The following is a 24496-nucleotide window of genomic DNA, read 5'->3' as shown; positions in this document are numbered from 1 at the left end:
ACCCAACCATGATAAGCATGGTGATCATGGTGATGAGTGGCTGATGACTTTTTTTGTTGTTGTTAGTCCTGAGGGGCTTGAATTCAGGGCCTGGATGCTATCTATGAGCTTTTTTTTTGCTCAATGTTAGTGCTCTACCATTTGGAGCCACAGTACCATTTCTGGTTTTCTGGTGATTAATTGGAGATAAGAGTCTCACAGACTTTCCAGCCCAGGCTGGTTCTGAAAGACCATGATCCTCAGATTTCATCCTCCTGAGTAGCTAGGATTATAGGCATGAGCCACCTCATGCTCCTTGGCTGATGATTCTTGGTCATTCTTTCTCTGTTGACCCCTGAGTTCCACTGTTAACTCCTGTGTGGACTCCTGTTTAGAGCTAGTACCCATCCACATTTAGAGTTTTCAGGTTCTTCATATCATCATCTTCCCCTTCCTCCTCTAGGGAAACTGCTCCCCCAACTGGGTTGATACCAAAGCCTAGTGTCCCTTGAGTCCAGCCTTGAGGAGACCCTTGTGGGGGAGGTGAGGCTTGGAATGGGTGCTGCTAGCCAGTTTTGTCTGCTAGGAGAAACTTCGTGTGCTTCCTTGCCTTGGTCCCAGATTCCACTGCCCGTAGTTCCTTACCCATTCACTGTGCACTTAGCCCAGTGGAGAGAGGCTGAGTGCTCAAATGCACTAAATACTAAATGAGACAGCTCTGTCAAAACCATCAGCTTCAACAGCAGCCCTGGCTAGCCTGACTCTTCTTGTGCAGAGGCTCCATTCTGGCATTAGCTCCAGGGCTCTTCTGTCCCATGGCCAAGATTGAAAGAAGAGAAACCCCTGCCATCCTCATCTCTGTCTTGTTTTCTACCGTTCCATGCCGACCTCGTGTAGTTTATGAAAGTCTCCTCTAAATTTGGCTCAGTGCCTGGGTCTTTCCCTGATTAGGCATGACCCTCTCTTGATCTCTCTGTACCAAAACCCTTCCTTTTCCTTGAGATCAAGAAACTTTGTCTCCTTTTGAAGAGGCCCTTTAGCCCTGACCAGAGCATTTAGGTTCTAGCCCCCTTCTGTGGTGCCTCTGGAGCATAGCTCTTGACCTTGGTCATGTGCCCTTCTGCACTGGAGCCTCCATGAAGCACCTGGCCTAGTGGGGTGGATGAGTCCAGGGGTTTGGGGAACACATGACACAAGCAGAAGGTGTTGGGGGGAGTGTGGCACACAGTTCTCCTTCAGCCTGCTGTACTTGCCCTCAGCCAATCTCCCTCTTCCAATGGGCTCCACCCAGCACCCTAGACCTTCCACAGGGGACTTTTGGCAGTCATGGGCTTGTGAAAGACTTCTGGTACCCAGCTTTACCTTCTGCCAAGGCATGGGGTTGAAGGGTATGGGACAAAATCAGCCTCTGCCCACCCTCCAGCCCAGTCAGGCTAGCATGTGTATGTATGTGCACACATAAGCCCAAGTGCACAGGAAGGGACCAGCCTACAGCCTGTTTGCACATGTACCCCACCCCTCCCACATGTCCATGCTCAAGTTCCTCATCTCATTGTCTCTCTCAAATGGGCATAGGCCTTTTTCATGTGAGTAACCATGGTGGTGTCTGGCATCTGTAGAATGCTCACATGTGGGTCCTTGTTTTCTTGATTGTGTGGGATACTCCTCTGCCATATCTGTGTGTGCTCCCATCCTTCTAGAGATTGGATGGTTTGTGTGGATGTGGGGAGGGTTGAGGCTGAACAGGGCGGAGAGAGGAGGCTTGCAGGAGCAGGTGGCTTAGTGTAGAAGAGGTGGCTTCAGCCATCCAGACTTGAGGGCCTGTCTATGGCTGAATGCAGTCAGTATCACTTCCTCTCCAGTCTCTTTGCCCCTCTAGCTATCCTCCTCCTTCTGGCTCATTACCAGAGATTGGTGTCTGAAATTGGGAAAGAGGCTGAGTCTCCTTGTTCCACTTGCAGCGCGAGGAAGACTGAGCTGGGGAGGTGGCTTCTCTGTGCTTGTCCTGCTGAGGGCTGATGAGACTTACGGGAGTGTGGTGGGCTGGCAGAGGGGGGTTGGAAGGGCACAAGGATGTCTCCCACCCTCAGGATATCTGCACCTTTAAAGCAGCCCTATATATTGCCCTGACTGAAGCCTGCCCCTTCCTCCCTCCCTAGGCTGGCTGCAGGAGTTGGCCCGACGACTGGAGACCCCCTACTACCTGGTAGGCCGGAGCCCTATTGGAGGGAACAGCTCTGGGCAGAGTGATAACTGCAGTAGCAGCAGCACGGAGGCCAATGGGACAAGTCTGGAGCTCCTGGGTGGCCCGTCACTGCGTAGTGCCTACATCACCTCCCTCTACTTCGCACTCAGCAGCCTCACCAGTGTGGGCTTTGGCAACGTGTCTGCCAACACAGACACTGAGAAGATCTTCTCCATTTGCACCATGCTCATTGGTGGTGAGGCGGAGTGGGGCGGGGCTTCTAGGACATTTTCCAGCCTGTAGACCCAGGGTCTTCTCCCTTCTCACCTTCCTGGAAGCAAATGATTTTCCCTGGGCTGGGAGAGATACCATGCTACACAAGGCTTGAGTGCCCTGCCTAGGAGTGTCAGGGTGGGAGGAAGCAGAGGACAGGTGTGCCCAGCATGGCAAAAGGGTGTGCCAAGCCAGATTCTTTTTTGTGTGTATGCCAGTCCTGTGGCTTGAACTCCGGTCCTGAGCACTGTCTATGTGCTTCTTTGCTCAAAGACAGTGCTCTACCACTTGAGCCACAGCTCTTCTTATGGCTCTTTGGGAAGTTAATTGGTGATAAGAATCTCACAGGCCAGGCTGGCCTCGAACCTTGATCCTTAGACCTCAGCCTCCTGAGTAGTTAGGATTTACAGGTGGAGCCACTGGTGCCTGGCACCAAGCCAAATTCTAAAAGGCCTGTAGATGACCTTCTTGCCATCCTTCCCAGCCCTGATGCACGCAGTAGTATTTGGGAACGTGACGGCCATCATCCAGCGCATGTACGCCCGCCGCTTTCTGTACCACAGCCGTACCCGTGACCTGCGAGACTACATCCGCATCCATCGCATCCCTAAGCCCCTCAAGCAGCGCATGCTGGAGTACTTCCAGGCCACGTGGGCCGTGAACAATGGCATCGACACCACTGAGGTGTGCTGGGGCCTCCTGGCCCTTCCACTTTTTTTCTCTTGAAGGGTTCATACTTAACCTGAAGGATCAGAGTGGGGTGAGTGAAGAAAGCAGAGCTTTGGCTCCCTTGAAGGGACAGCATCATGGGACAGGGCAACCAAGAAGGCTTGGAGGCCATTCTCAGCCCCTATTAGGTCTGTGAGCTCTATCTGTGCTCCCTGATGTGTGAGCCTGAGGCCTGGAAGAGCAAAAGGGCAGTTCAAGGGGACTAAAGGGACTATCAGGGACACTGAAGCAGCCCCCCCCGGTGGCTGCAACCTGTGCCACTTGACATTGTACAGGAGGCTTTGGGGCAGTCCTTGCTCCTGAGGCTGGCTAGGGTATAGACAAGGCTGGCTGGAGGGGGTTTGCTCTTCTGCCATCCACAGCTCTCCCTGCCTGCTTACCTGCAGCTGCTGCAGAGCCTTCCAGATGAGCTTCGTGCAGATATCGCCATGCACCTGCACAAGGAGGTCTTGCAGCTACCGCTGTTTGAGGCCGCAAGCCGAGGCTGCCTACGGGCACTGTCCCTAGCTCTGCGGCCTGCCTTCTGCACACCTGGCGAGTACCTCATCCACCAAGGTGATGCTCTCCAGGCCCTCTACTTTGTCTGCTCCGGCTCCATGGAAGTGCTCAAGGGTGGCACCGTGCTTGCCATCCTAGGTTTGTGTGGGTCATAGAGGGTATGAGGGCTCATGGATGGGTGGGGGACATGCTCCTGATCTGCAGAATGTTGAGGACAGTCTTTTAAGAGGACTCAATATATGAGGGGATAAGAGCAAATAACACTTCCAATAAACATGAAGATTGCTGGGTGCTGTTGGCTCATGCCTGAAATCCGAGCTACTTAGGAGGCTGAGATATGAGGATCACAGTTCGAAGCAAGCCTGGGCAGGAAAGTTTGTGAGACTCCTATCTCCAAAACAAAAACTACAAAGAAGAAAGGAGGAGAAGGATGAGGAGGAGTGGGGGGGGGGAAGGAGGAGGGGGGAAGGAAGGAGGAGGGAGGAGGAGGGAAGAGGAGGAAAAGCAGCAGCTGGAAGTGAAGCTGTGACTCAAGTGGTACAGTGCTAGCCTTGAGCAAAAGAAGCTCAGGGACAGTACTTGAGTTCAAGCCCCAGGACTGGCAAAAAAACAGATAAAAGAAGAAAAAACGGAGCTGGGAAAGTGGCTCAGTGGTAGAGCACTTGCCTTGCATGCATGAGGCCCTGGGTTCGATTCCCCAGCACCACATAAGAAAAAGCAAAAAAAAAGCCGGAAGTGGCGCTGTAGCTCAAGTGGTAGAGTGCTAGCCTTGAGCTGAAGAGCTGAGGGACAGCGCCCAGGCCCAGAGTTCAAGCCCTATGACCAGACCCCCCCCCCAAAAAAAACGAAAAAAACAAGCATAATAGTAATTCTAGCTTCTCTGGAAATGGAGGACACACGGTTAGGAGGATCCCAGGCCCAAATACAAGCCACTGTCTAAAAACTAAAGCAAAAAGGGCTTGGGAGTCTAGGCTTAAGTGGTAGAATGTCTGTCTATCAAGCACAAGGCCCTAAGTTCAATCTTCAGTACCACCAAAAAAAAAGAAAAGAAAAGAAAAGAAAGAAAGCAAACCCCCATGGATTTAGGCAGGTGCAGCTATTATTGTGAAGAAGAGGCAGTGAGGATTGGGAATGGTGAAGGCACTCAGCAGCCTGATACTTTCACTGGGCTACACACGGCACTAAACACTGGTCCCTGGACAACCTATACATGAATCACTTAAAAAAGTGAACTTCAAAAACAAAATTAGATTTTTGGGGGGTGCAGGTCGGGGCCTTGAACACCCGGCCTGGGCACTGTTCTTGATCTCCTTTTGCTCAAGGCTAGTGCTCTACCACTTAAGTCACAGCTTCACTTCTGGCTTTTTCTGTGATTAATTGGAGATGAGTCTCATGGCCTTTCCTGCCCAGGCTAGCTTTGAACCACGATCTTCAGATTTCAGTCTCCTTAGTAGCTAGGAGTACAGGCATGAGGCACCAGTGCCCAGCCAAAATCAGAGTTTGAGATCTCCTGTATATACTACAAAGAAAAATGTTGGGATGATGCCTGAGAGATTGACTGACTTAACTAAAACACTATTTTTGAACCACTAGAACTGATGACTGTTCAGTCTAAGAGCTAAGATGTAGAAGTTTTGGTTCCAGATGCAGTTGGGGAAATTGATCATGGATATATTCGAGAACCTGGAGCCCAAAGCTCTTCACTCAAATCCAGTGAGGCAGGCAACAGGAGTAGTTAGGCCATAAGCTAAGCTTCTCTGTGTCTTCCTGCCCCTTGAAAGCTTCACATTGGGAGATGGGCGACCCACTTCCCCTTTCCCAGCAGTTAAGGGTCAGGGCTTGCTGACCTCTACTTTCTCTCCCCAGGAAAGGGCGATCTGATTGGTTGTGAGCTGCCCCAGCGAGAGCAGGTGGTAAAGGCCAATGCTGATGTCAAAGGCCTGACATACTGTGTGCTGCAGTGTCTGCAGCTGGCTGGGCTGCATGAGAGCCTTGCACTGTATCCTGAGTTTGCCCCACGCTTCAGCCGTGGCCTCCGAGGGGAGCTCAGCTACAACTTGGGTGCTGGAGGCTCTGCGGAGGTGAGGGTGCTGGGTATGTGCGTAGGGAGGTTGGGGTGATGGAGCTGAAGGATAGGGCTGGGAAAGGCATGGCGTGCTATGAAAGTCCCCCCCCCCTCCCAGGGCAGAGGTCCACACTGTCCTTTCACACCCACAAATTGCCTTATTTTTTGTTTAACTTTATTATTATTATTTTTTTGGGTGCCAGTCGAGGAGCTTGAACTCAAGACCTGAGTGCTCCTCCTGAGCATTTTTTTGCTCAAGAGTGGTGCTCTACTACTTAAGCCAACACTCTACTTTTGGCTTCTTTGGTGATTAATTGGAGCTAAGACCTCCCTGACTTTCCTGTCTGGGCTGGCTTTGAACAAGCATGAGCCACCAATGCCCAGCCACACTGCCTTTTAAAAGCTGTCCCAGCTGTCCTTAGCCATCCCTCTTAGCCACCCCATGTGAGACACCCTGGCTCAGTTCAGAGCAAAGTTTTAGGTGAAGGGAGCTGAATGGTTCTAGTTCTGCTGAACTTTGGGGTTTAGGTCAATATTTCTAAACCAGCGTGAGTGCGTGCGTGCGTGCGTGCATGCGTGCCTGTGTGTGTGTGTGTTGGTTTGAGCACTGTCTCTTAGCTTTATCACTCAAGAATGCTATTCTAACACTTTGGTAACAGCTCTACCTTTGGCTTTTGGGTGGTATTTTTGTTGTTGCTGTTGTTTCAGTCCTGGGGCTTGAATTCAGGGTCTGGGAGCTGTTCCTAAGAATTTTTGCTAAAACCAAAACTACCACTTGAGCCACACCTCCACTTCTGGCTCTTTGATGGTTAATTGGAGATAAGAGTCTCATGAACTTTCCTGCCTGGGCTGGGTTTGAACCTCTTAACCTCCTCAGTAGTATTACAGGTGTGAGCCACCAGCACCTGGTCACAAATAGTTTTTCAATATTGCATACTCTTGGATAGTTCTGCTAGCCTGAAGACCAAGAAGAGGGGTAGTATGTCCACAGTCTGGTGGAATATTGAGGGGCAGCTAATGCCTTCTGAGCTTGGTAGCCTCATGTGGTGACCGACATGTGGGTCAGCTCCTCTTGACTAGGCCTCTTTCTCTAGCAGGTGGGGAATCTCCAGTCCACAAGCTATATGAGGCCTGCGAAGTCATTTCTCATCAGCTCTCTGTGGCCCGTCTATTTGTATTGATAATTTTATGTGACCTTTAATGATGTTACAAATATCCAAATGGCCCCTGGTTGCAGTAATTGGTTATTGTGTTTAATAAAGATGGCTCATTTGTTCTAGGGGACACTATGGCTTACTAGGGGAAGTGACTGAGATACAGCAGGGGCGGATGGCATCAATTCCCTGTCCCCCACTGTCTACAGGTGGATACCAGCTCCTTGAGTGGTGACAACACACTCATGTCTACACTGGAGGAGAAGGAGACAGATGGGGAGCAGGGCCCCACAGCCTCCCCTGCCCCAGCGGATGAGCCTTCCAGCCCCCTCTTGTCCCCTGGTTGCACTTCTTCATCCTCAGCTGCTAAGCTGCTGTCTCCACGTCGAACTGCACCCCGACCTCGTTTAGGTGGCAGAGGGAGGCCAAGCAGGGCAGGGGCTTTGAAGGCTGAGGCTGGGCCCTCTTCTCACCCACGGAAACTAGAAGGGCTGCAGCTGCCCCATATGCCATGGAATGTACCCCCGGATCTGAGCCCCAGGTGAGCAGGCCCTGGACCCCCATGGCAGGAAGGTGGTGATAATATACCAGCCCCAGCTGGTGTATCCCTACTGAGCCTGAGCCCTGCCTCCCATTTTCACTAGCATACTTTTCTTAGAGACAGTCTGGCTATGTAGCCTAGGCTGGCCTTGAACTCTAAACCTCCTGCCTCAGTCTCCTGAGTACTGGGATCACTGGTGTGCACAACTGGACCCAATTCCATCCTCCCAGCCTGCATGGTCCAAGTCTGATTCCTCCAGGAATTCTTCCAAACTGTCCCATTCCCTGTTGGTAGAAAGTTTACCCTGCTCTGACCTCTTGAGTTTTGAACTTAAACTTGCTTCCTGAGCTAAAATGCAAACATGGAAACTAGACCTTAGCTTTCTCTTGTGACCTTCAGGTGCCTGAAGCCACTGGTGCCTTGATGTGTGGACACCAAAGCATCTTGTCCCCTATAGTACAATGGTTGCCTGTCAACTGATTTGTTGTTCTGTTTTCCACAGGGTTGTAGATGGCATTGAGGATGGCTGTGGCTCTGACCAACCCAAGTTCTCTTTCCGAGTGGGTCAGTCTGGCCCAGAATGTAGCAGCAGCCCCTCCCCTGGACCAGGTACAGAACTTAGGACAGAGTATGTTGGTGGGGTGGCCCTTTGCCCTGTGGGCCTTTGAGCATATTAGAGAAGCTGGCAGAGGGCAAGTTGGCCTGGAAGCCTCTTGCCCTCGCTTATATCTGTGTCATTTGCATGGGGCTTTGGTAGTGAAGTCTAGCTTGGGACCAGGTATTAGCCTTCTGGCTATTGAACTTGCCATCTCTAGTCCAGCTGTTTTTGTGTGTTGAGTAAGAACATGTAAATTTTGGGCAAGGTGGTGCAAGCATTAATCCTAATTACTTGGGATATGGTGAGGCCAGCCCAGACAGAAAAGCTCACAAGACTCCTAAACTAATGCGCTGCAAACAGTGTATTGTCCATGCTCAATCCTCAGCAACATAAGGAGGCACAAGTAGCCTCCAGGCTGACCAGGGCATAAATCGAAACTCTACCTCAAAAATAATGGAAAGGGAGGCTAGAGGCAGCAAAGCCAAGGTTGAGCTCAAAAAAAAAAAAAAAAAAAGGTATAAAACATTAGGACAATGTCTGGCTCACAGAGGGACAAAGGGCAGGGGAACTAGGGTTGAAAGTAAACAAAGCTCCCAGGAATGTCCATCTCCCTGAAGGAGAGAACAAGGGACAGGCACAAAGAACAATTTCCTGAGGGAGGAGAGTGCTGAGTGTTGGGACTCAGGGCTTCTGGGAGAGGGTTTCTTGCCCTTGGCAGTTTGAACAGCAGAAGGGGGTTGCTGCTGGAGTCTGGCCCTGCCTGATCAAAGTGATCTATTCTAATGTGATCAGGACCTGGATCCCACACTGCCTGCCTTGTACAAGGCCTGGTTGATAAGCCCACGCTCTCCACAGAAAGTGGCCTGCTTACGGTTCCACTTGGACCCACTGAGGCGAGGAGCACAGACACACTGGACAAGCTGCAGAAGGCGGTGGGTGAGGGCGGGGTGAGGGCAGGGAGGGGAAGGGCAGGGGCTTCTGTGCTGTGGAATGGCTGACACACTGGCCTCACCTCCTCCTCACTCTGAAGGTGATGGAACTATCTGAGCAAGTGCTGCAGATGCGGGAAGGGCTGCAGTCACTCAGACAGGCTGTGCAGCTCGCCTTGGTACCCCAGGGGGAAGGCCCATGTCCTCGAGCATCAGGAGAGGGGCCATGCCCAGCCAGCATTTCTGGGCTCCTGCAGCCTCTGCGTGTGGACACTGGAGCATCCTCCTACTGCCTGCAGCCATCAGCTGGCTCTGTTTTAAGTGGGACCTGGCCCCATGCTCACTCAGGTCCCCCTCCCCTCATGGCACCCTGGCCCTGGGGTCCTCCAGCATCCCAGAGCTCCCCTTGGCCTCGATCCACGACTTTATGGACCTCCACCTCAGAATCAGAGCCCCCTGGCTCTGGAGAACTGTGCTCTGAACCCAGCACCCCGGCCTCACCCCCTCCTGAGGAAGGGACCAGGACTGGGCCCCCAGAGCCAGTGAGCCAGGCTGAGGCTGCCAGCACTGGAGAGCCCCCACCAGGGACTGGGAGCCAGGCCTTGCCCTGGGACCCCCACAGTCTAGAGATGGTGCTTATTGGCTGCCACGGCTCTGGCACAGTCCAGTGGACCCAGGAAGAAGGCACAGGGGTCTGATTGCCAGCCCAAGTTCAGTACTGCAGACATTAGTACCTGCCCAACCTCAGGACTCTAAGCTGATCAATGGCTCGAGACAGTTGCTGGAGAAGAGGGCTTGGCGCTGGACCTCAAGGGTATGCTAGGGCCTTGAGGAGTCCACAGGTCCTACTTCTGGGCCCCTCCTCTGCCTGCTTCACTGACCACCTCATCCTGCTTTGCAGGCTGCAGGCAGAGAACAAGGAGGAGCTCTGCTGTCCCTTGCATGTGCCCCTGTCTCTACTTGTCCTTACCTTTTTTTATATTAAAAAAATAAAAGAAGTACTTTGGAACTCGGGTACATTTTTATTTACAAAAAATGAAAACAATAAAGGACAAGTGTGAAGCCAATCCGCTGGAGATAGGAGTGAGGATGGCAAATCGGGGAGAGGGGATGGTCTGTGGAGAGGCAGGGAGGGGCTCTGGCTCTAGGGAGGCATAAGGGTTCCAGCCTCTCCTGGCTTCCCATGGCCAGCCCACCCTGCCTCAAAGGTTCCAGTCAATGGGCCAGCAGCTGGACTTCCCACTATCCACTCTGGGCAGAAGAATTTTCCAGAAGCCTGAGTTCTCAGCTCAAGGGACTGGAATGATAAGGAAAACTGAGGCCAGAGAGAGCCCCAGTTCCTGCTACCATTCCTCACTGTGGTGTGATCTTGGCAGCCTCAGCCCGGATAAGGGCAATGAGGTCCTGGTTGATGAGGAAGACGAAGCGCAGGCTAGCGATCTGAGTAGAAGAAAGAGGTGGCTCAGGACAAAGGTGGGACCAGGACCACAGACCAGTCTGCCACCCTCCAGGTAAGAAACCCTGGCCTCCACCTCCCTCCCAACTCACCTCCACGACAGAGTTGTTACTGAGGCGCCACTTGGAGCCACACAGCACAGGCCGGCCGTCAATATAGATGGGCCGTCGGCCCTCATTGGCAATGAAAAAGTCTCCATTGTTCTTCAGCTTGATGACACCTGTGGGGCAGAAAGGAAAAGGGAAGAGGGAAGGTCAGAAGACAGCCAGAAGCCTCCAGGTCCATCTCTGCTTCCTGAGGACATGGGCAGCAAGAAGGAACCTAGGAGTTAAGAGATCTGACCATCTCTTTCAGTTGCCTCAACTGGTCCATGTGGGTTCCCCTCAGACTCCAAGTCCCAGGGCAGGAAAGGGCAGTCAGAGGCTAGGTAAACACCTCAACATGGCTTCTCACTGGACAGGAGGGTGAGGGGTACCTTGCTTGCGGGAGATCTTCCAGGCTGGACCTTCCAGGGACAAGTCCACATCAATCTGGTTATCCTTGGTAGCTCTGCCCAAGGTGATCTGGAGAAATGGGGCAAGTGAGGGCTTGGCCCTGAGCAATAGGGTGTGGAGGTCCATGCTGGCCAGTAAGAGAGGATGAGGAACCAAGGACTAGACAAAGGGCTGTGACAGGAGGGACTCATAGTCCAGGAAGGGCCAGGGAGGGACTGCCTCACCTCTCGTGAGCGCATCAGGTACCGCACCATGCGGCCTCGCAGCACTGCCAGTGTCTGGTTGTCAAAGTCCGGAGAACTCATGCCTGGGGGAACAGCAGGGTTAGGAGGAGCCCATTTGAGGGCATGGGTGAAAGGCAGAGAACAGGCAAGGTCTATGAGTGACAGGAGTTGGAGCCTGGGAAATGGCCAGCTAGGCAACAAAAGGGATATGGCAAGGTGAAGGATACTGAAGGGTGCACCTGTTAGGGCCCTGGCCTCCTCACCTGTAATGCTGTCTACTAGCACCTGCCACTTATGCAGCTCCTGTTCCAGCTGTCGGATCTCTCTCTTCTGGCGTCGGTCAGCCACTGTCAACTCTGAGGTGAGGTGAAGTAGAGGGGTGAGGAAGACAGGCTACCAGCATCTGGTATTGGTTCTGATCCTCTCCACTCAAGGAGCTTCTACCCTCACCCCCCTCTGCCCCATCAGTGTATACTCACCATGTTCCAGGACCTCATCTCGCATGTCCCTGAGGTAGGAAAAGGATAAATCAGGCCCAGTGCCAGCTCACCTGCTGCTCAGCTTCTCTAAACCCCCTTCAACCAAGCAGCCTAGAAGGCTGAACCGTCTTCTCCAGGGTTGGGGTGGGGAAAAGGAGAAGGCAGCAAGCCTAAGTGATTCCCATGGAGTGGGTGTGGCAGTGACCGTGGGCCCAGCAGCTATAATGTGAGCCAGCTGGGCAGCCAGGGTGCCCTACCAACTGAATATGGCACTCTCTATCCCACCTACAGCCATAGCTACTCACTTGAGTTTACTGTCGTCAATCAGGTCCTCTGCGTCAGAGAAGTTCAGCACTTGGTCCCCCTTGGGCAGTGGCTGCACTGAACAAACAACAGAGAGGTGAGTGTCAAGGGTCCTACTCCAGCGCTAGCTGCTGAGCAGAAATAGCCAGAACTGGAAAGGAGTGTGGTCCTGATTCGGCACAAAGTATCCTGCACTTACTTGGAGGCCAAGATGGTTCTATCCATGAAAGGAAATTAAAACTGGCTTTTGCAAGGGCTCCTGAGCATGTGAAAGGCTCTGCATTACAGCTTTGCACTGACAGCAGGGGAGACATTACACCTTAGTTCCATTTTACAGATAAGGAAACAGATTCAGGAGGGTGGTTTAAACCAACTGACTCTAGTTTGAGCACAGCCAGCATTCAGATTCTGTGCTTCAGCTTTTCCTGCTATGCTGAAGGCTGAGAAGCCTATGCCACTGGGAAATATGTGCCAGTGGGAGCTGCCCCACCTCAAACCAGCACTGTTCAATGTGTAGGTCATGACCTGCTATTTAAAGAATGATTTTTTTTTTTGCTGGTCTGGGGCCTGAATTCTGGGCCTGGGTGCTGTTCCTCAGCTCAAGGTTAGTCCTCTACCACTTGAGCCACAGTGCCACTTCTGGCTTTTTCTGCTTATGTGATACTGAGGAATCGAACCTAGGGCTTCATGGATGCAAGGCAAGCACTCTACCATTGAGCCACTTTCCGAGATTCTTTTTTTGTCGGTCGTGAGGCTTGAACTCTGGGCTTGGGCGCTATCCCTCAGCTCAAGGCAAGCGCTCTACCGCTTGAGCCACAGTGCCACATCCGGTTTTCTAGTGGTTTATTGGAGATAAGAGTCTCATGGACTTTCTTTCCCGGGCTGGCTTTTAACTGTAATCCTCAGATCTCAGCCTCCTGAGTAGCTTGGATTACACACGTGAGCCACTGACACCAGGCTTAACAATGAGATTCTTAAGAATGTAATGAAATAGGACAATGAATATTAGAGACCACTGAGTATGTTCAGAATATTGTTTCATGGAAAGTTTTTCTTTTTCTTTCTTTTTTTTTTTTTGAGTCCGGTCGTGGGCCTGAACTATGGGCCTGGGTGCTGTTCCTCAGCTCTTCTACCACTTGAGCCACAGCACCACTTCCGGCTTTTTTTCCCCCTGCTTATGTGGTGCTGAGGAATCGAACCCAGGGCCTCATGCATGCGCTCTACCACTGAGCCACCTTCCCAGCCCACAGTTTTTCTTTTTAAAAGAAATTTCCTAGTGAGCATACATAGGGTGCCCAGAATCTGAGAATAAAAAAACTTTTGGCCTGCTGCACTGAGACTGCAGTGCTGCTCTGTAGCAAGTGACAGCTGAGGGAAGGAGCTACACAGGAGCCATACATGCTCCTTTTACTATGTCCCTTAGGTAAGACTGCGTGGGAGATGAGTGGGGTGCTCATCCCCACTAAGCTCCTCTCCTTCAGGGCTGCCTGAAATCTTGTGCAACTGACTTTCCAGCTTGCAGACCAGGGACTTCCAGCTCTAAGCAGTAAAGGATAAACTAAATCTCCACATATAGAGATTCATGGAAGAAAAAAAATATATAACCTTTAAGATAAAGCTTTCAGTTAACAATAACTTCCAAAATAGTGATAAAGGGGCCAGCTTTAGCAATAAAAATAAATTCATCCAGTGAACATTCACTCTGAGATGATGGATGAGGCTGGGGAAGAAGCAGCATTCAAGAAGCTGCAAGAATGAAGTGGGTGGCACGGGACCACAAAAACCAAAGGTCCTTAGGGGTGAGGCGGATTTTCTACAATCTTTCCTGGAAGCAGGGTGAAGGGCACAGAACAGTACGAGTTTTCAGAATTTTCAGAATGGTATGAAAAACTATGTGGAACAGAGCAGGCAGTAGCACTGAGGCAGAAGGAGCAGAACTGCACTCTGGACATGAGACTCTCACTGCAGGATTTCTGAAGTTCAGCCTGCTTTCAAGTGTAGGCTGGTGAAAGTCGAGGGGCAGCCCCTGGGGAAGGTGAAGTCTCGGTGACAGCCTGAGGACTGCTGGACAATACAGACTTTGTGGTGGGAAGAGAGGAAAAAGAACAGGGACAGCAATTGGCAGGAAAGCTTAGAAAAAGTAGTTATCTTTAGGTTGGTTAAAAAGGGGAAAGATGAACAGACATGGAGACTTGTATATTTTGCTCCTGTCTGCATGTTATCCATAAAGAATATACTAGGCTGGGTACCAGTAGCTCATGCCTATAATTCTAACTACTCAAGAGGCAGAGATCTGGAGGATCACAGTTGGAGGCCAGCCTAGATGAAAAATTCAGGAGAGCCCATCTCAACCAAGAGCTGTCATCCAAGCTACATAGACAGTTGAGATTGGGGAGAATCATAAATTCAGGCCAGCTCGGACAAAGAAGTCCATGTTCCTGTCACCCCAGCTATGGTGAGAAGTATAAATAGGAATTATAGTCCAGTCCCATTCCTAAGGCAGGAATAATAATGTGAGCAAAAAGGGCTAAAGGTAGCTCAAGCAGTAGAGCACATGCCTCACAAGGGTAAAGCCCTGAGTTCAATGACAGTTTTGTCTATATACCATATACATGCATATAGACATATACTATTTTTTTAATTTTATGTTATATTTTTTTGCCAGTCATGGGGCTTGAACTCTGGGTGCTATCCCTGAGCTCTTCAGCTCAAGGCTAGTACTCTACCACTTGAGCCACAGTGCCACTTCCCGTTTTCTAGTGGTTTATTGGAGATAAGATTCTCATGGAGCCTGACGCCAGTGGCTCACACCTATAATTCTAGCTACTCAGGAGGCTGATATCTGAGGATGGCAGTTCAAAGCCAGCCCGGGCAGGAAAGTCCGTGAGACTCTTATCTCCAATAAACCACTAGAAAACTAGAATGGTGCTGTGGCTCAAGGGGTATGGCGCTTGCCTTGAGCTGAAGAGTGCAGGGACAGCACCCCAAGCCCAGAGTTCAAGCCCCACGACTGATCAAAAAAAAAAAAAAAAAAGAGTTTCACGGACTTTTCTTGCCTGGGCTGGCTTTGAACCATGATCCTCAGATCTCAGACTCCTGAGTAGCTAGGCTTATAGGCATGAACCACTGGTACCCAGCTATACTATACTATTTTTATGTCAAGAAAAACAAAATTTAAAAAGATATGGTCTGGAGACTGGTGGTTTATGCCTGTAATCTTAGCTACTCAGGAGGCCAAGATTTAAGAATCACGATTCAAAGCCAGCCTGGGCAGGAAAGACCATGAGACTTGTCTCCAATTAACCAGCAAAAAGCTGGAAGTGGAGCTGTGGATCAAGTGGTAGAATGCTAGCCTTGAGCAAACCAAGGAGCTCAAGGACAGTGCCCAGGCCCAGAGTTCAAGTGCTAGGACTGGGGGGAGGTGGAGGGGGGGGAGACATGGTAGACAACTCTAGACTTTTGGCCCAAGCTATTAAGCAGTTTGGACTACCTATACCATGATGCCAAAGACCATTCTGGCTGTTCCTTCCCCTTCTGGATGAAAGCAGTTTCTGCTGCAAAGTGAACACAACTAAAGACTATTGTAGACACTTGAAGGAAGCCATGCCCAGGACAATTCATGCCTGCCTGCTCATTGTGCCAGCTCCTGCAGTTTTACCTGTCTGGTCCTCCAGCAGGTAATACTGCTTCATGAGCTGCCAGTGGGCCTGTAGTGCCTTGGCGGTACGGGCCAGGTAGAAGGCATCAGGGTGTCTGTGCAACAAGTCCTGGAAAGTCTCCAAGGTGGGCTGGCTGGTCTGGAGGTGAGAAACATTCTGTATGTGTCTGTGCTTTCTCACTCCCACCTCTGCCTTCCCACCTCTGCCTCAGGCCCCCACGAGAGCTGGAAGAAACAACAGTTACTAGGATCCTCCTGAGGCCTGTTACAAAAGGCCCTGTCCCACAGTTACACATGCAGGGAGTGCCCTAGCCCTCAGCCGTACCGATCCCACTTTACTCAACAGCTGCTCCTCAGCTTTGCTAAATAGTGCCTTGCTCTGGATGGCTGCAATGGCCTCTGGGTGCAGCTGCCTCATGGCCTGGCAGGCTAGTCTGGGAACAAGAAGAAACAGCAGGATTAAAGAGAGCTGTCAAGCAACCTGGTGTTTCTACTTTCTCAAAACCTGTAGGCTTTTAAGATCCAGAATCTAAATGTTGGGTCTTCAATAGGAGAGCCCAAGTCTTAGTGCAACACCATGGGACAAATGAATAAATTAGGCAACTCCAGAGCTCCAATGCTCTCTAAATCCCAGTCCTAGGGTACATCTGAGGCTAGATGCAGCTCCCTCCCTCTCTGCTTACTTGGCTAAAGCTGACACCCACTAGTAACTGCCTACACCACCTGTGTGCTGAACTGAGGCCAGCCCGATTCCCAGTGTATCGGGGCTACAGCTAAGTGGTGTAGGAGTCTGTGGGGGAGTAGACGATGGATGCTTAGCATCCAACCAAATTTTCAAGACATTAAACTAAGTGACTTGAGGAGAAGGGAGAATGTGGAATATGTGTGCATGAGCTTATTTGAAACTGGCTGTTAAAGTTAGAAGGGGACTTGGTAGTCTTCTGTTCCAACTCCTTCAACCTATGAGGAAGAAACTGTGGGAGGCCAGTGTGGAAAGGTTGGATGGTGACCTGCCTAAAGTCACAAGGTGGTAGAAGTGGAACTCCTAGCATTTGTGTGGACATTCTCTCTCACACACTTCTGTGCTTTCAGACTCTCCTGCATCTGGCATCAAGCCAGGACTAGTGGAGCTGGCGGCAGGAAGGAGCTTCCCTGTGAAGTCTGCCTAGTCCTCAAATCATCCCAAGGCCAGACCTCGTAATGCTGACTCCCAAGCCCCTCCCTTGGCCCTGGTACAGTTTGGCCCTCTTGTACCAGTAGCCAAATTCTTGTAACCCCAGTACTTACTCATGGAAGGAGCCAGCCCCACTCACTTGGAGATAACAGGATCGTAGAGCAGAGCGTACCAGCGCTCCTGGACTTCCCGAAGGGTGAAGCGGCAGCTGAACTTCACACCCAGGTGGACAGATGTCAGGTCATTAGTCTGCAAGGCCCCAGAGGGGGTGGTTCCAATCTCAACATTGATACAAGCCCTTCCCATGCCACCCCCCAGGGCTCTGCTGGGCTAAATTAGAGGAACATAATCTTTCGGTGGACGCATTACCTGCAAGACAGCATTGATGAGCAAGAGGTCATCTGCAGGCTTCCAGCGGCCCAGATCCTTGGTCACCTGAAGTGGCTGTTTGCTTTTCTTCACACGCTTGGTGAGTCCAGGGGCTGGGGCAGGGCTGGGTGGCACAGGAGTGTTGCTAGGGGCCTTGGATACCTGGGCAGAGACAGGATTGCAACAGACTCAAAGCTGTCATCCAGGTGGCTGGGACTACACAGGCCTAGAGCTTCATGTATTACGTGGCAGCTGCAGACTCAGCCAACAGGAAGCAAGGCAGAGAGCTCAGCTTTCCAAAATCCATCCCCCACCAAATTACACTGACATAATCCTTGACCATATGGGGTCTTCTCTTTGCTGGTGGTACCCTCAACCCCAGAATGGAGAGTGGGTGGGGATGATACCAGGAAAACACTCTTGCTGATGCAGTGTCTGGGGCCAGAGCAATGCCACCTGGGGGTTATTTTTACACCCTGCAAAGCTGAGAACAAGCTGTCTGCTCCCAGAATAGATGCATGCTCCCTGCCTCCCACACGGAATGTGATACAGGATGCACTGGCAGGGTAGTGGGTGCAGCAAGAAAAGGGAGTGGGGAGAGAGAGGAGGGAGGGATCTGAGGTGGGGGCTGGGGCAGACCAGTCCTCACAGCCTCCTCTGCAGGGCTCTTGGCAGCTGGCAAAGGATTTGGGAAAACAAAATCTAGTGCTCTCCCTTCCTCCCAGCCACCTCTCCCAGTTCCTCACCTTCTTCTTCTCACTGGAGGAGGGCTCACTCCCAGAACAGCGCCCTGGTTCTACCGCGCTGGTTCCTTTTGCCCGGGTAGAGGACTTTGCAAGGCTGCTCTCCACTAGCTCATCATCAAACTTCTTCCTCTTGATGAACCTGTGGAGGGTCCCATGTAGTAGTCAGTCATCTGTACCCCACCCCACCCTGGAACCCACTCCTATGCCCCAGCTTCCAGAACACAGCAGGATCCTACAGTAGCTAACATTCTACTGCTTTCACCTTCTACCAGAGCCTAGCTCAGTGGTCATGGAACTGTCACATGCTGGTCCTCTGAGATGACAGCTGACTGTACACACAGACTTCATGTCAAAGAATGAATATGTCCCTCCCTTGCCCTCAGTGCCAGGGGAAGATACTGATAGGGACAGGAAAAGCCCAAGGCTCCGCTTAGACCCCATAGGGACTCAGGTCAGGGACTCAACCATTCTCTGGCCTGAGCCCTAATTCAATGACTAATGGCATAGGCCTTCTTTGTCTCCTGGTCCCTCTGAACTCTGGTTACCTGGAGGAGCTTCTCCGTTTAGGAATGGTGCCCAAAGCCTGGGAAGATGCTCGCTTTTGCCCTGCCAATGACTCTTCATCCTCTGAGCGGCTGGCAGTGCCTGATGCCATCAGGGATGAATCTAACAGCCCCTGAGAATCTAGAAAAAGAGAAATGGTGAACTAAGGCCTCCCAAGAGTCCAGAGCCTCCAGCCTCTACACATCGGATCCCTCCTCAACCCCTTCTCCTGCCAGCCTTCTTGACCCCTCCTCTGCCTTCTTGACATTTGAGGTTTTAAGGTGGGAGTTTCTTGGCCATCCAGATCCCATCTGGGCTCAGACCTGGCCCAGACCTTCCACGCTGGGCAGCTGTCCTGGTGCCACGTGTCATGTTGTGCAGCACATGGTGCTCAGGTCATACTGATGATGCCGACACACTGGGCTCTGGGTATAACTGTTCCCTCTGCCATCAAAATGCAGTGTGCCAAAGAGCAGCAGCTCAACAGCAAGTCAGTCAATTGTGGCTCTGCCGAGAGGTACGTGGGTAGTGCTGGCCCAGGGGGAGGTGGCAATACCCAGCCAGGACCGAAAAACACACGTGCCAGGCACAGGGTGGAATCAGCAGATGCTTGATGCCCGGGCATTTGGGGAGCTGGCCTGGCCTCATACTACCTTTGTCCATCCTCTTACAGTCACAAAGCCACGGGTTCCAAACCACAGGGCTAGGAGGAAGGGTCCCACAGGCTCATCCAAGGATTCTGACCAGGTGAGCTTGGAAGATGAGAGAAGATTCTGCAAAGGAAAAAATGAGGCTTCCTGAGGCTCAGGTTTTTTTGACTGGCAGCTTCATCTCAGACTAGACTAAGTAAGACACAGGGAGTGAAATAAGGCATAATGATGTACTCTCAAAATTAGCCTTAGAAATGTGTAGCCCTTCAAGGGTTAGAGTGGTTGCTTAGCACGTGTGAAACCCTGGTTGCATTCCCCTGTATTACAAAAGTCAACAACAACAACAAAAACCCACAACACAAATGGTAGCTTTGTGAAAGTCACTCTTTTAAGAATATGGTAAAACTGAAAACTCCAGAAAAATGTACAAACACATACTATTTCAGGGGGTTCACAGATATCTCTAATTTCTACTCATAAGTAGATGCTTTAGGGTAAGCATTCTGGAAGGAATCAAGGGTTTCTTGGCTCACTTAAAAAAAAAAATCACTTCTTGCTGGGTGCCTGTGGCTCATGCCTGTAATCCTAGCTACTTAGGAGGCTGAAATCTGAGGATCGTGGTTCAAAGCCAGCCCGGGCAGGAAAGTCCGAAACTCTTATCTCCAACAAACCACTCAGAAAACCGGAAGTGGTTCGCTGTGGCTCAAGCGGTAGAGCGATCACCATGAGCTGAAGAGCTGAGGGCCAGGGCCCAAGCCCAGAGTTCAAGCCCCACGACCGACCAAAAAAAAAAAAATCATTTCTCTTTAAAAAACAAAACATGCCGGGCGCTGGTGGCTCACGCCTGTAATCCTAGCTACTCAGGAGGCTGAGATCTGAGGATCGCAGTTCAAAGCCAGCCCGGGCAGGAGAGACTGTGAGACTCCTATCTCCAATAAACCACTAGAAAACCGGAAGTGGCGCTGTAGCTCAAGTGGTAGAGCGCTCACCTTGAGCTGAAGAGCTGAGGGACAGCACCCAGGCCCAGAGTTCAAGCCCCACAACCGACAAAAAAAAATAAAAATAAAAAACAAAACATTTCTCTCAGGTCAAGGCAGGGAAAAGAAAACCTTTATTTCTTCCTCCTACTTAACAAGTTTTTGCTGAAGTGTGTGGTACTTTGTGGAAAGTTTGAGAACTGTGTGATTCATCAGTGGCCTTCTCTCCAACTCAAAAAACTCAGATATTGAACTTGTGCCCTTTTCTAACCAGTCTCTTAGCGAATTGTTCTAGGTGTCCTGCAGGTCGCGACCGGAAGTTACGGAGGGGAAATGTTGTGACGCCAAGAGTTTAGGGTAAAAGGACCGGATCCCGTCCGCAAATTGAAGAAAGTAGGCTCCCTCCTTTCCCGCCCTCAGCCCTTCTTTCCGCTAGAGCACCGCCAAGGTGCGTGATCAGACCACGCTAGTGTGAAGTGCTTAGGGTCAGAGTGGTGACGAAGTCAGCTAAGTAACTCGACGTACAAAATTAAAGGAAGCCCAACACTCTCGTGGGCTGGCCTAAACCAGACAGGCGTGGTCAACTTCTACGCTCAGGTTCATCCCATCACCTGCATGCCTCTTGTGCGCATGCGTGCCACTACGAGCCAGAGTCCAGGCCAACCCGACCCACGCATGCGCAGGTTTTCGGGGCGCTACCGGGGCGGGGCCCCAAGCCTTATAGGGGTGAGGGGTTGTCCCTCGAGGCACTCTGGGAAATACCATCCCACCCCCTACTCTACTCAGAACCCTCAGAGCCGAATTTCAAGGTCTCACCATTCCTAGGTTCCCAGCTCCAAATGTATCTCCGCCGCGACAGCAGGAGCCGCAGGACCAAAGCCGGCTTCCGTGAGGTACGTCTACTTCCGGGTTATGAACTAGGGGCGGGACAATCTCTTCCGGTTCGTCCTGGAAACGCGCGTAAAGGGGGCGTGGCGAGCAGTGGGGAGCCGAAAGTAAAACAAAACAAAACAACTTCCACGTTTGGGACGGCATTTGGGGAAACGGCAGAGTTTTACCTGAGAGGTTAGCCGGTGGCTAAAGAGAAGAACTAGACTTGGGACGAGAAGTAGCTGAAGCTCCGAGCGCCCGTGGCTCACGCCTGTCATCCAGCCACTCCAGAAGCTGAGATAAGAGGACCGCGGTTCGAAGCCAGCCTTGCCAGAAAAACTCCGTGAGACTTTCATCTCCAGTTAACCAGCAAAAAGCCGTGACTCACGTGGTAAAGTGCTATCCTTGAATTAAAAAAATAAGTAAGTTCTGACGCCGAGCGCTGGGGACGCACGCCTGTCACCTTAGCCACTCAGGAGGCTGAGAAGATCCATGGCTCGATGCCAACCCGGGCAGAAAGTCCGTGAGACTTTTCTCTCCAATTAGCCACCAGGAACCTGGAAGCGGTGCTGTGGCTCAAAAGTCGTAGAGCGCTAACCTTGAGCAAAAAAAGCTCAGGGACAACGCTTAGACCCTGAGTTCAAGCCCACAGCCGACAAAAAAAGAAAAGAAAAAAAAGTTCTGGTACAGTGCCCACGCCCTGAGTTAAAATCCCAGGACTTCCCCTACCCCCCACCCCCAAAAACAGTCCACTTTATTTACCTAATATAACCTATTTAATGAACATACATTTTCAGTTTTGTGTGTTTCTGATTCAAGTCCTAGCACTATCATTGAGAGTTCGTTTTTTACTATCAAAGTTTGTACTCCACTACTTGAGCCACAACTCTACTTCTGGCTTTTTTTCTTTCTTTTTTTTTTTTTTTTGGTGAATTGGAGATAAGAGTCTGATGGACTTTTCTGCCAGCCCTGGCTTCAAGCCCAGATCCTCATATCTCAGCCGCTGGAATAGTATTACTAGTGTAAGCCCATGGCCCCAAGCTGAGATGCAGACCTTTGGCCCAGGTGCCATAGCATATACCTGTAATCCCAGCTACTTGGGAGACTGCGAGAGAAGTTCTAGTCCATCCTGGACTACATAGTGAGACTCTGTCTCCACAGAGAAAAAGAAAAGATGGAGACACTCTAGAATATATCCAGAATCTGACCTATTGCCAGTTTCTCACCTCTTCTTGTTCCAGGTCCCCACCCCCAGTCATCTCACCAGAACTTTTTAAGGCATGAGCTCCCTTATTGACTTCCCAGTGTTCATCCTTACTGCTTCACCTCTAATTCACTCACAGAAACCAGAGTATTCTTATTAAAATGTATATCTCCTCATATCCCACCTGTGTTCAAAGTTCTCCATGTAAGGTGTCTTGGTGGAAGTGTTCAGTCTGAGAGGTAGACACACTAGTTCAGTCCAGGAAAAGGCCTACAGAGACACACAGAAGAACTCATTATCGTGAAGATGGGGATATAAATGCCCAGGGAGAAAGCATAGATGGAGAATAGGAAGCCCCAAGACCAATGTAGGGAGTGTTCCAACAGTTAAGATAAGGTAGAGGAGGAGAAGCCAGCAAAAAAACTGTAAATGAAGAGCTGCATTACTCATCCAGACTCAATGAAATACCCTTGGCTTGAGAGTAGTCTTTCATAATCTGCCATTCCTTGGAATACGGGTGGCTTTCTTGGAGACCAGATTCATGGATCATGTTTGATCTTTGCTCAGGGCCCAAGGCTCCTACTAGGTGATTAGAACAGGTTAAAAACACAAGTTCTAGAGTCAAAAATTCCTAGTTTTAGACTTTTATCACCTAGGGGCTGGAAATGTGGCTTAGTGGTAGAGTACTTGCTTAACATGGGTTCAGTTCCTCAGTACCACACAAACAGAAAAAGTTGGAAGTGGCCCTGTGGCTCAAGTGGTAGAGTGCTAACCTTGAGCAAAAAGAAGCATTAGGGATGGTGCTACAGGCCCTGAGTTCAAGCCCCAGAGCTGGCAAAAACAAAAACAAAAAACCAGAAAAAAGCCGGGCGCTGGTGGCTCACGCCTGTAATCCTAGCTACTCAGGAGGCTGAGATCTGAGGATCGAGGTTCAATGCCAGCCCAGGCAGGAGAGACCGTGAGACTCCTATCTCCAATAAACCACCAGAAAACCGGAAGTGGCGCTGTAGCTCAAGTGGTAGAGCGCTCGCCTTGAGCTGAAGAGCTGAGGGACAGCACCCAGGCCCAGAGTTCAAGCAAAAAAAAACAGAAAAAGCCAGAAGTGTCACTGTGGCTCAAGTGGTAGAGTGCTAACCTTGAGCAAAAGAAGCTCAGGGACAGTGGCTGGGCTCTGAGTTCAAGCCCCAGGACTGAAAAAAAAAAAAAAAAGACTTCTCTCACCCACTGGTTTGTGACCAGGAAGAAATTACTTTTGTGTCTCCATTTCCTCATCTGTGGCTGAAAAAGTAGTTTTCGAGTAAATCGTTTACTACTTAAGTTTATAGGAGATAACTATTGTACTGTTCTTAGGGCTTGTTTTCAGCATCTCCTACCAAGTGAGCTGAGTCTAGGACCCAAACTTTGATACCCCTGTGGCTCCTCATTCCTTTTTTTTGGTTGGTTGTGGGGCTTGAACTCTGGGCCTGGGTGCTGTCCCTGAGTTCTTCAGCTCAAGGCTAACACTCTACCACTTGAGCCGTAGTGCCACTTCAGGCTTTTTCTATGTATGTGGTACTGAGAAATCGAACCCTGGGCTTCATGCATGCTAGGAAACCACTCTACCACTAGGCCACATTCCCAGCCCACTCCTTATTCTTGTCCTCTAGAGCAAGGCCAATTGTCCTCTCACCTGAGGCTGTTATCTCCAGAGACCCACTCAGAGGCCATAGGGCTTCCTCTGTTGGCTCAAATACTTTATCATCCCAACGGTCAAATTTTATAAATCTGTTGACCAGTACAAAGTTACTTTTGTATTCACAATGCAATTTAAGTTGCCATAATGATGGGTTTTTTCACTTTCAAGAATATGGTAAAAGCTCCAGAAAAATATACAAACACAGACTATTTTAGGGGGTTTACAGACTTCTGTAATTCTACTTAGAAGTGCTAGGTTAAGCATTCTAACTTCAAACTGGAAAAATCAAAGGCTTCTTGGCTTACTTTTTCTTTTCTTTTTTTTTCTTTTGTCAGTTGTAGAGCTTGAACTCAGGGTCTGGGTACTGTCCCTGCACTCTTCCACTGAGCCACCTCCCCAGCCCTCCCTGAATTCTTTTGCTCAAAAGCAAAAGATAGCACTCTGTCACTTTGAGCCACAGCACCAATTCCTGTGGTTGAGTGGTTAATTGAAGATCAGAGTCTCATGGGAACTTTTCTGTCTGCACTGGCTTTGAACTGTGATCCTCAAATTTCAGCCTCCTGAGTAGCTAGGATTACAGGCGAGAGCCACCAGCGCCCAGCTTATTATTTTTTTTTAATCTTAATCTAAAATTCAGAATCACTTAATGAAAAAACTCAGGTTACCTGGGTGCCAGTGCTCATGCCTGTAAGCCTTGCTATTCAAGAGGCTGAGATCTGAGGA

The 24496-nt window shown here is 50.5% G+C and overlaps 2 protein-coding genes across 5 annotated transcripts in view; one reads left to right on the top strand and one right to left on the bottom strand.

Annotated features, from left to right (window-relative positions):
* The window catches only part of Kcnh3 (potassium channel, voltage gated eag related subfamily H, member 3), a 17845-nt gene extending 7952 nt beyond the window's left edge, over nt 1-9893 (top strand). For both annotated transcript variants that reach the window (XM_013018745.1, XM_013018744.1), the window contains exons 8-15: nt 2139-2420; nt 2922-3121; nt 3553-3802; nt 5531-5745; nt 7093-7424; nt 7927-8033; nt 8878-8954; nt 9053-9893. In XM_013018745.1, coding sequence (XP_012874199.1) covers nt 2139-2420; nt 2922-3121; nt 3553-3802; nt 5531-5745; nt 7093-7424; nt 7927-8033; nt 8878-8954; nt 9053-9649 — 2060 coding nt within the window. In that variant the 3' untranslated portion in view covers nt 9650-9893. The remainder of the gene's footprint in view (nt 1-2138; nt 2421-2921; nt 3122-3552; nt 3803-5530; nt 5746-7092; nt 7425-7926; nt 8034-8877; nt 8955-9052) is intronic.
* Nucleotides 9894-9950: 57 nt separating this feature from the next.
* Mcrs1 (microspherule protein 1) lies at nt 9951-20924 on the bottom strand. Of its 3 annotated transcripts, none has more exons than XM_013018832.1 (15): nt 20841-20924; nt 18721-19170; nt 18400-18538; nt 17855-17993; nt 17109-17270; nt 16879-16988; nt 15891-15999; nt 15566-15704; nt 11910-11985; nt 11605-11633; nt 11389-11481; nt 11126-11208; nt 10883-10970; nt 10500-10627; nt 9951-10391 (listed from the first exon to the last, which is right to left on the bottom strand). In XM_013018832.1, the coding sequence occupies exons 2-15, from the start codon at nt 18767-18769 to the stop codon at nt 10305-10307; spliced, it is 1431 nt and encodes a 476-aa protein (XP_012874286.1). In that variant the 5' UTR covers nt 18770-19170; nt 20841-20924; the 3' UTR covers nt 9951-10304. The 3 variants fall into 3 exon arrangements, with proteins under 3 accessions (XP_012874286.1, XP_012874287.1, XP_012874288.1); XM_013018833.1 differs by having other exon boundaries at nt 19051-19170; XM_013018834.1 differs by having other exon boundaries at nt 19142-19170.
* Nucleotides 20925-24496: the final 3572 nt, after the last annotated feature.

This window comes from Dipodomys ordii, unplaced genomic scaffold, assembly GCF_000151885.1.
Source record: "Dipodomys ordii isolate 6190 unplaced genomic scaffold, Dord_2.0 Scaffold42, whole genome shotgun sequence".
Lineage (NCBI taxonomy): Eukaryota > Metazoa > Chordata > Mammalia > Rodentia > Heteromyidae > Dipodomys > Dipodomys ordii.
Note: the sequence above shows the minus strand (reverse complement) of the source record. Positions and strands in the feature narration are given on the sequence as shown.

Excerpts from the sequence above, each read along its gene's own strand:
- Mcrs1 (XM_013018832.1), bottom strand. The coding sequence starts at position 18,769 with ATGACACGTGGCACCAGGACAGCTGCCCAGCGTGGAAGGTCTGGGCCA. Across the intron at positions 11,634-11,909 it reads ATTGACGACAGTAAACTCAA|GGACATGCGAGATGAGGTCC; the intron begins GTGAGTAGCTAT and ends TTCCTACCTCAG. Across the intron at positions 11,209-11,388 it reads GCTAGTAGACAGCATTACAG|GCATGAGTTCTCCGGACTTT; the intron begins GTGAGGAGGCCA and ends CTGTTCCCCCAG.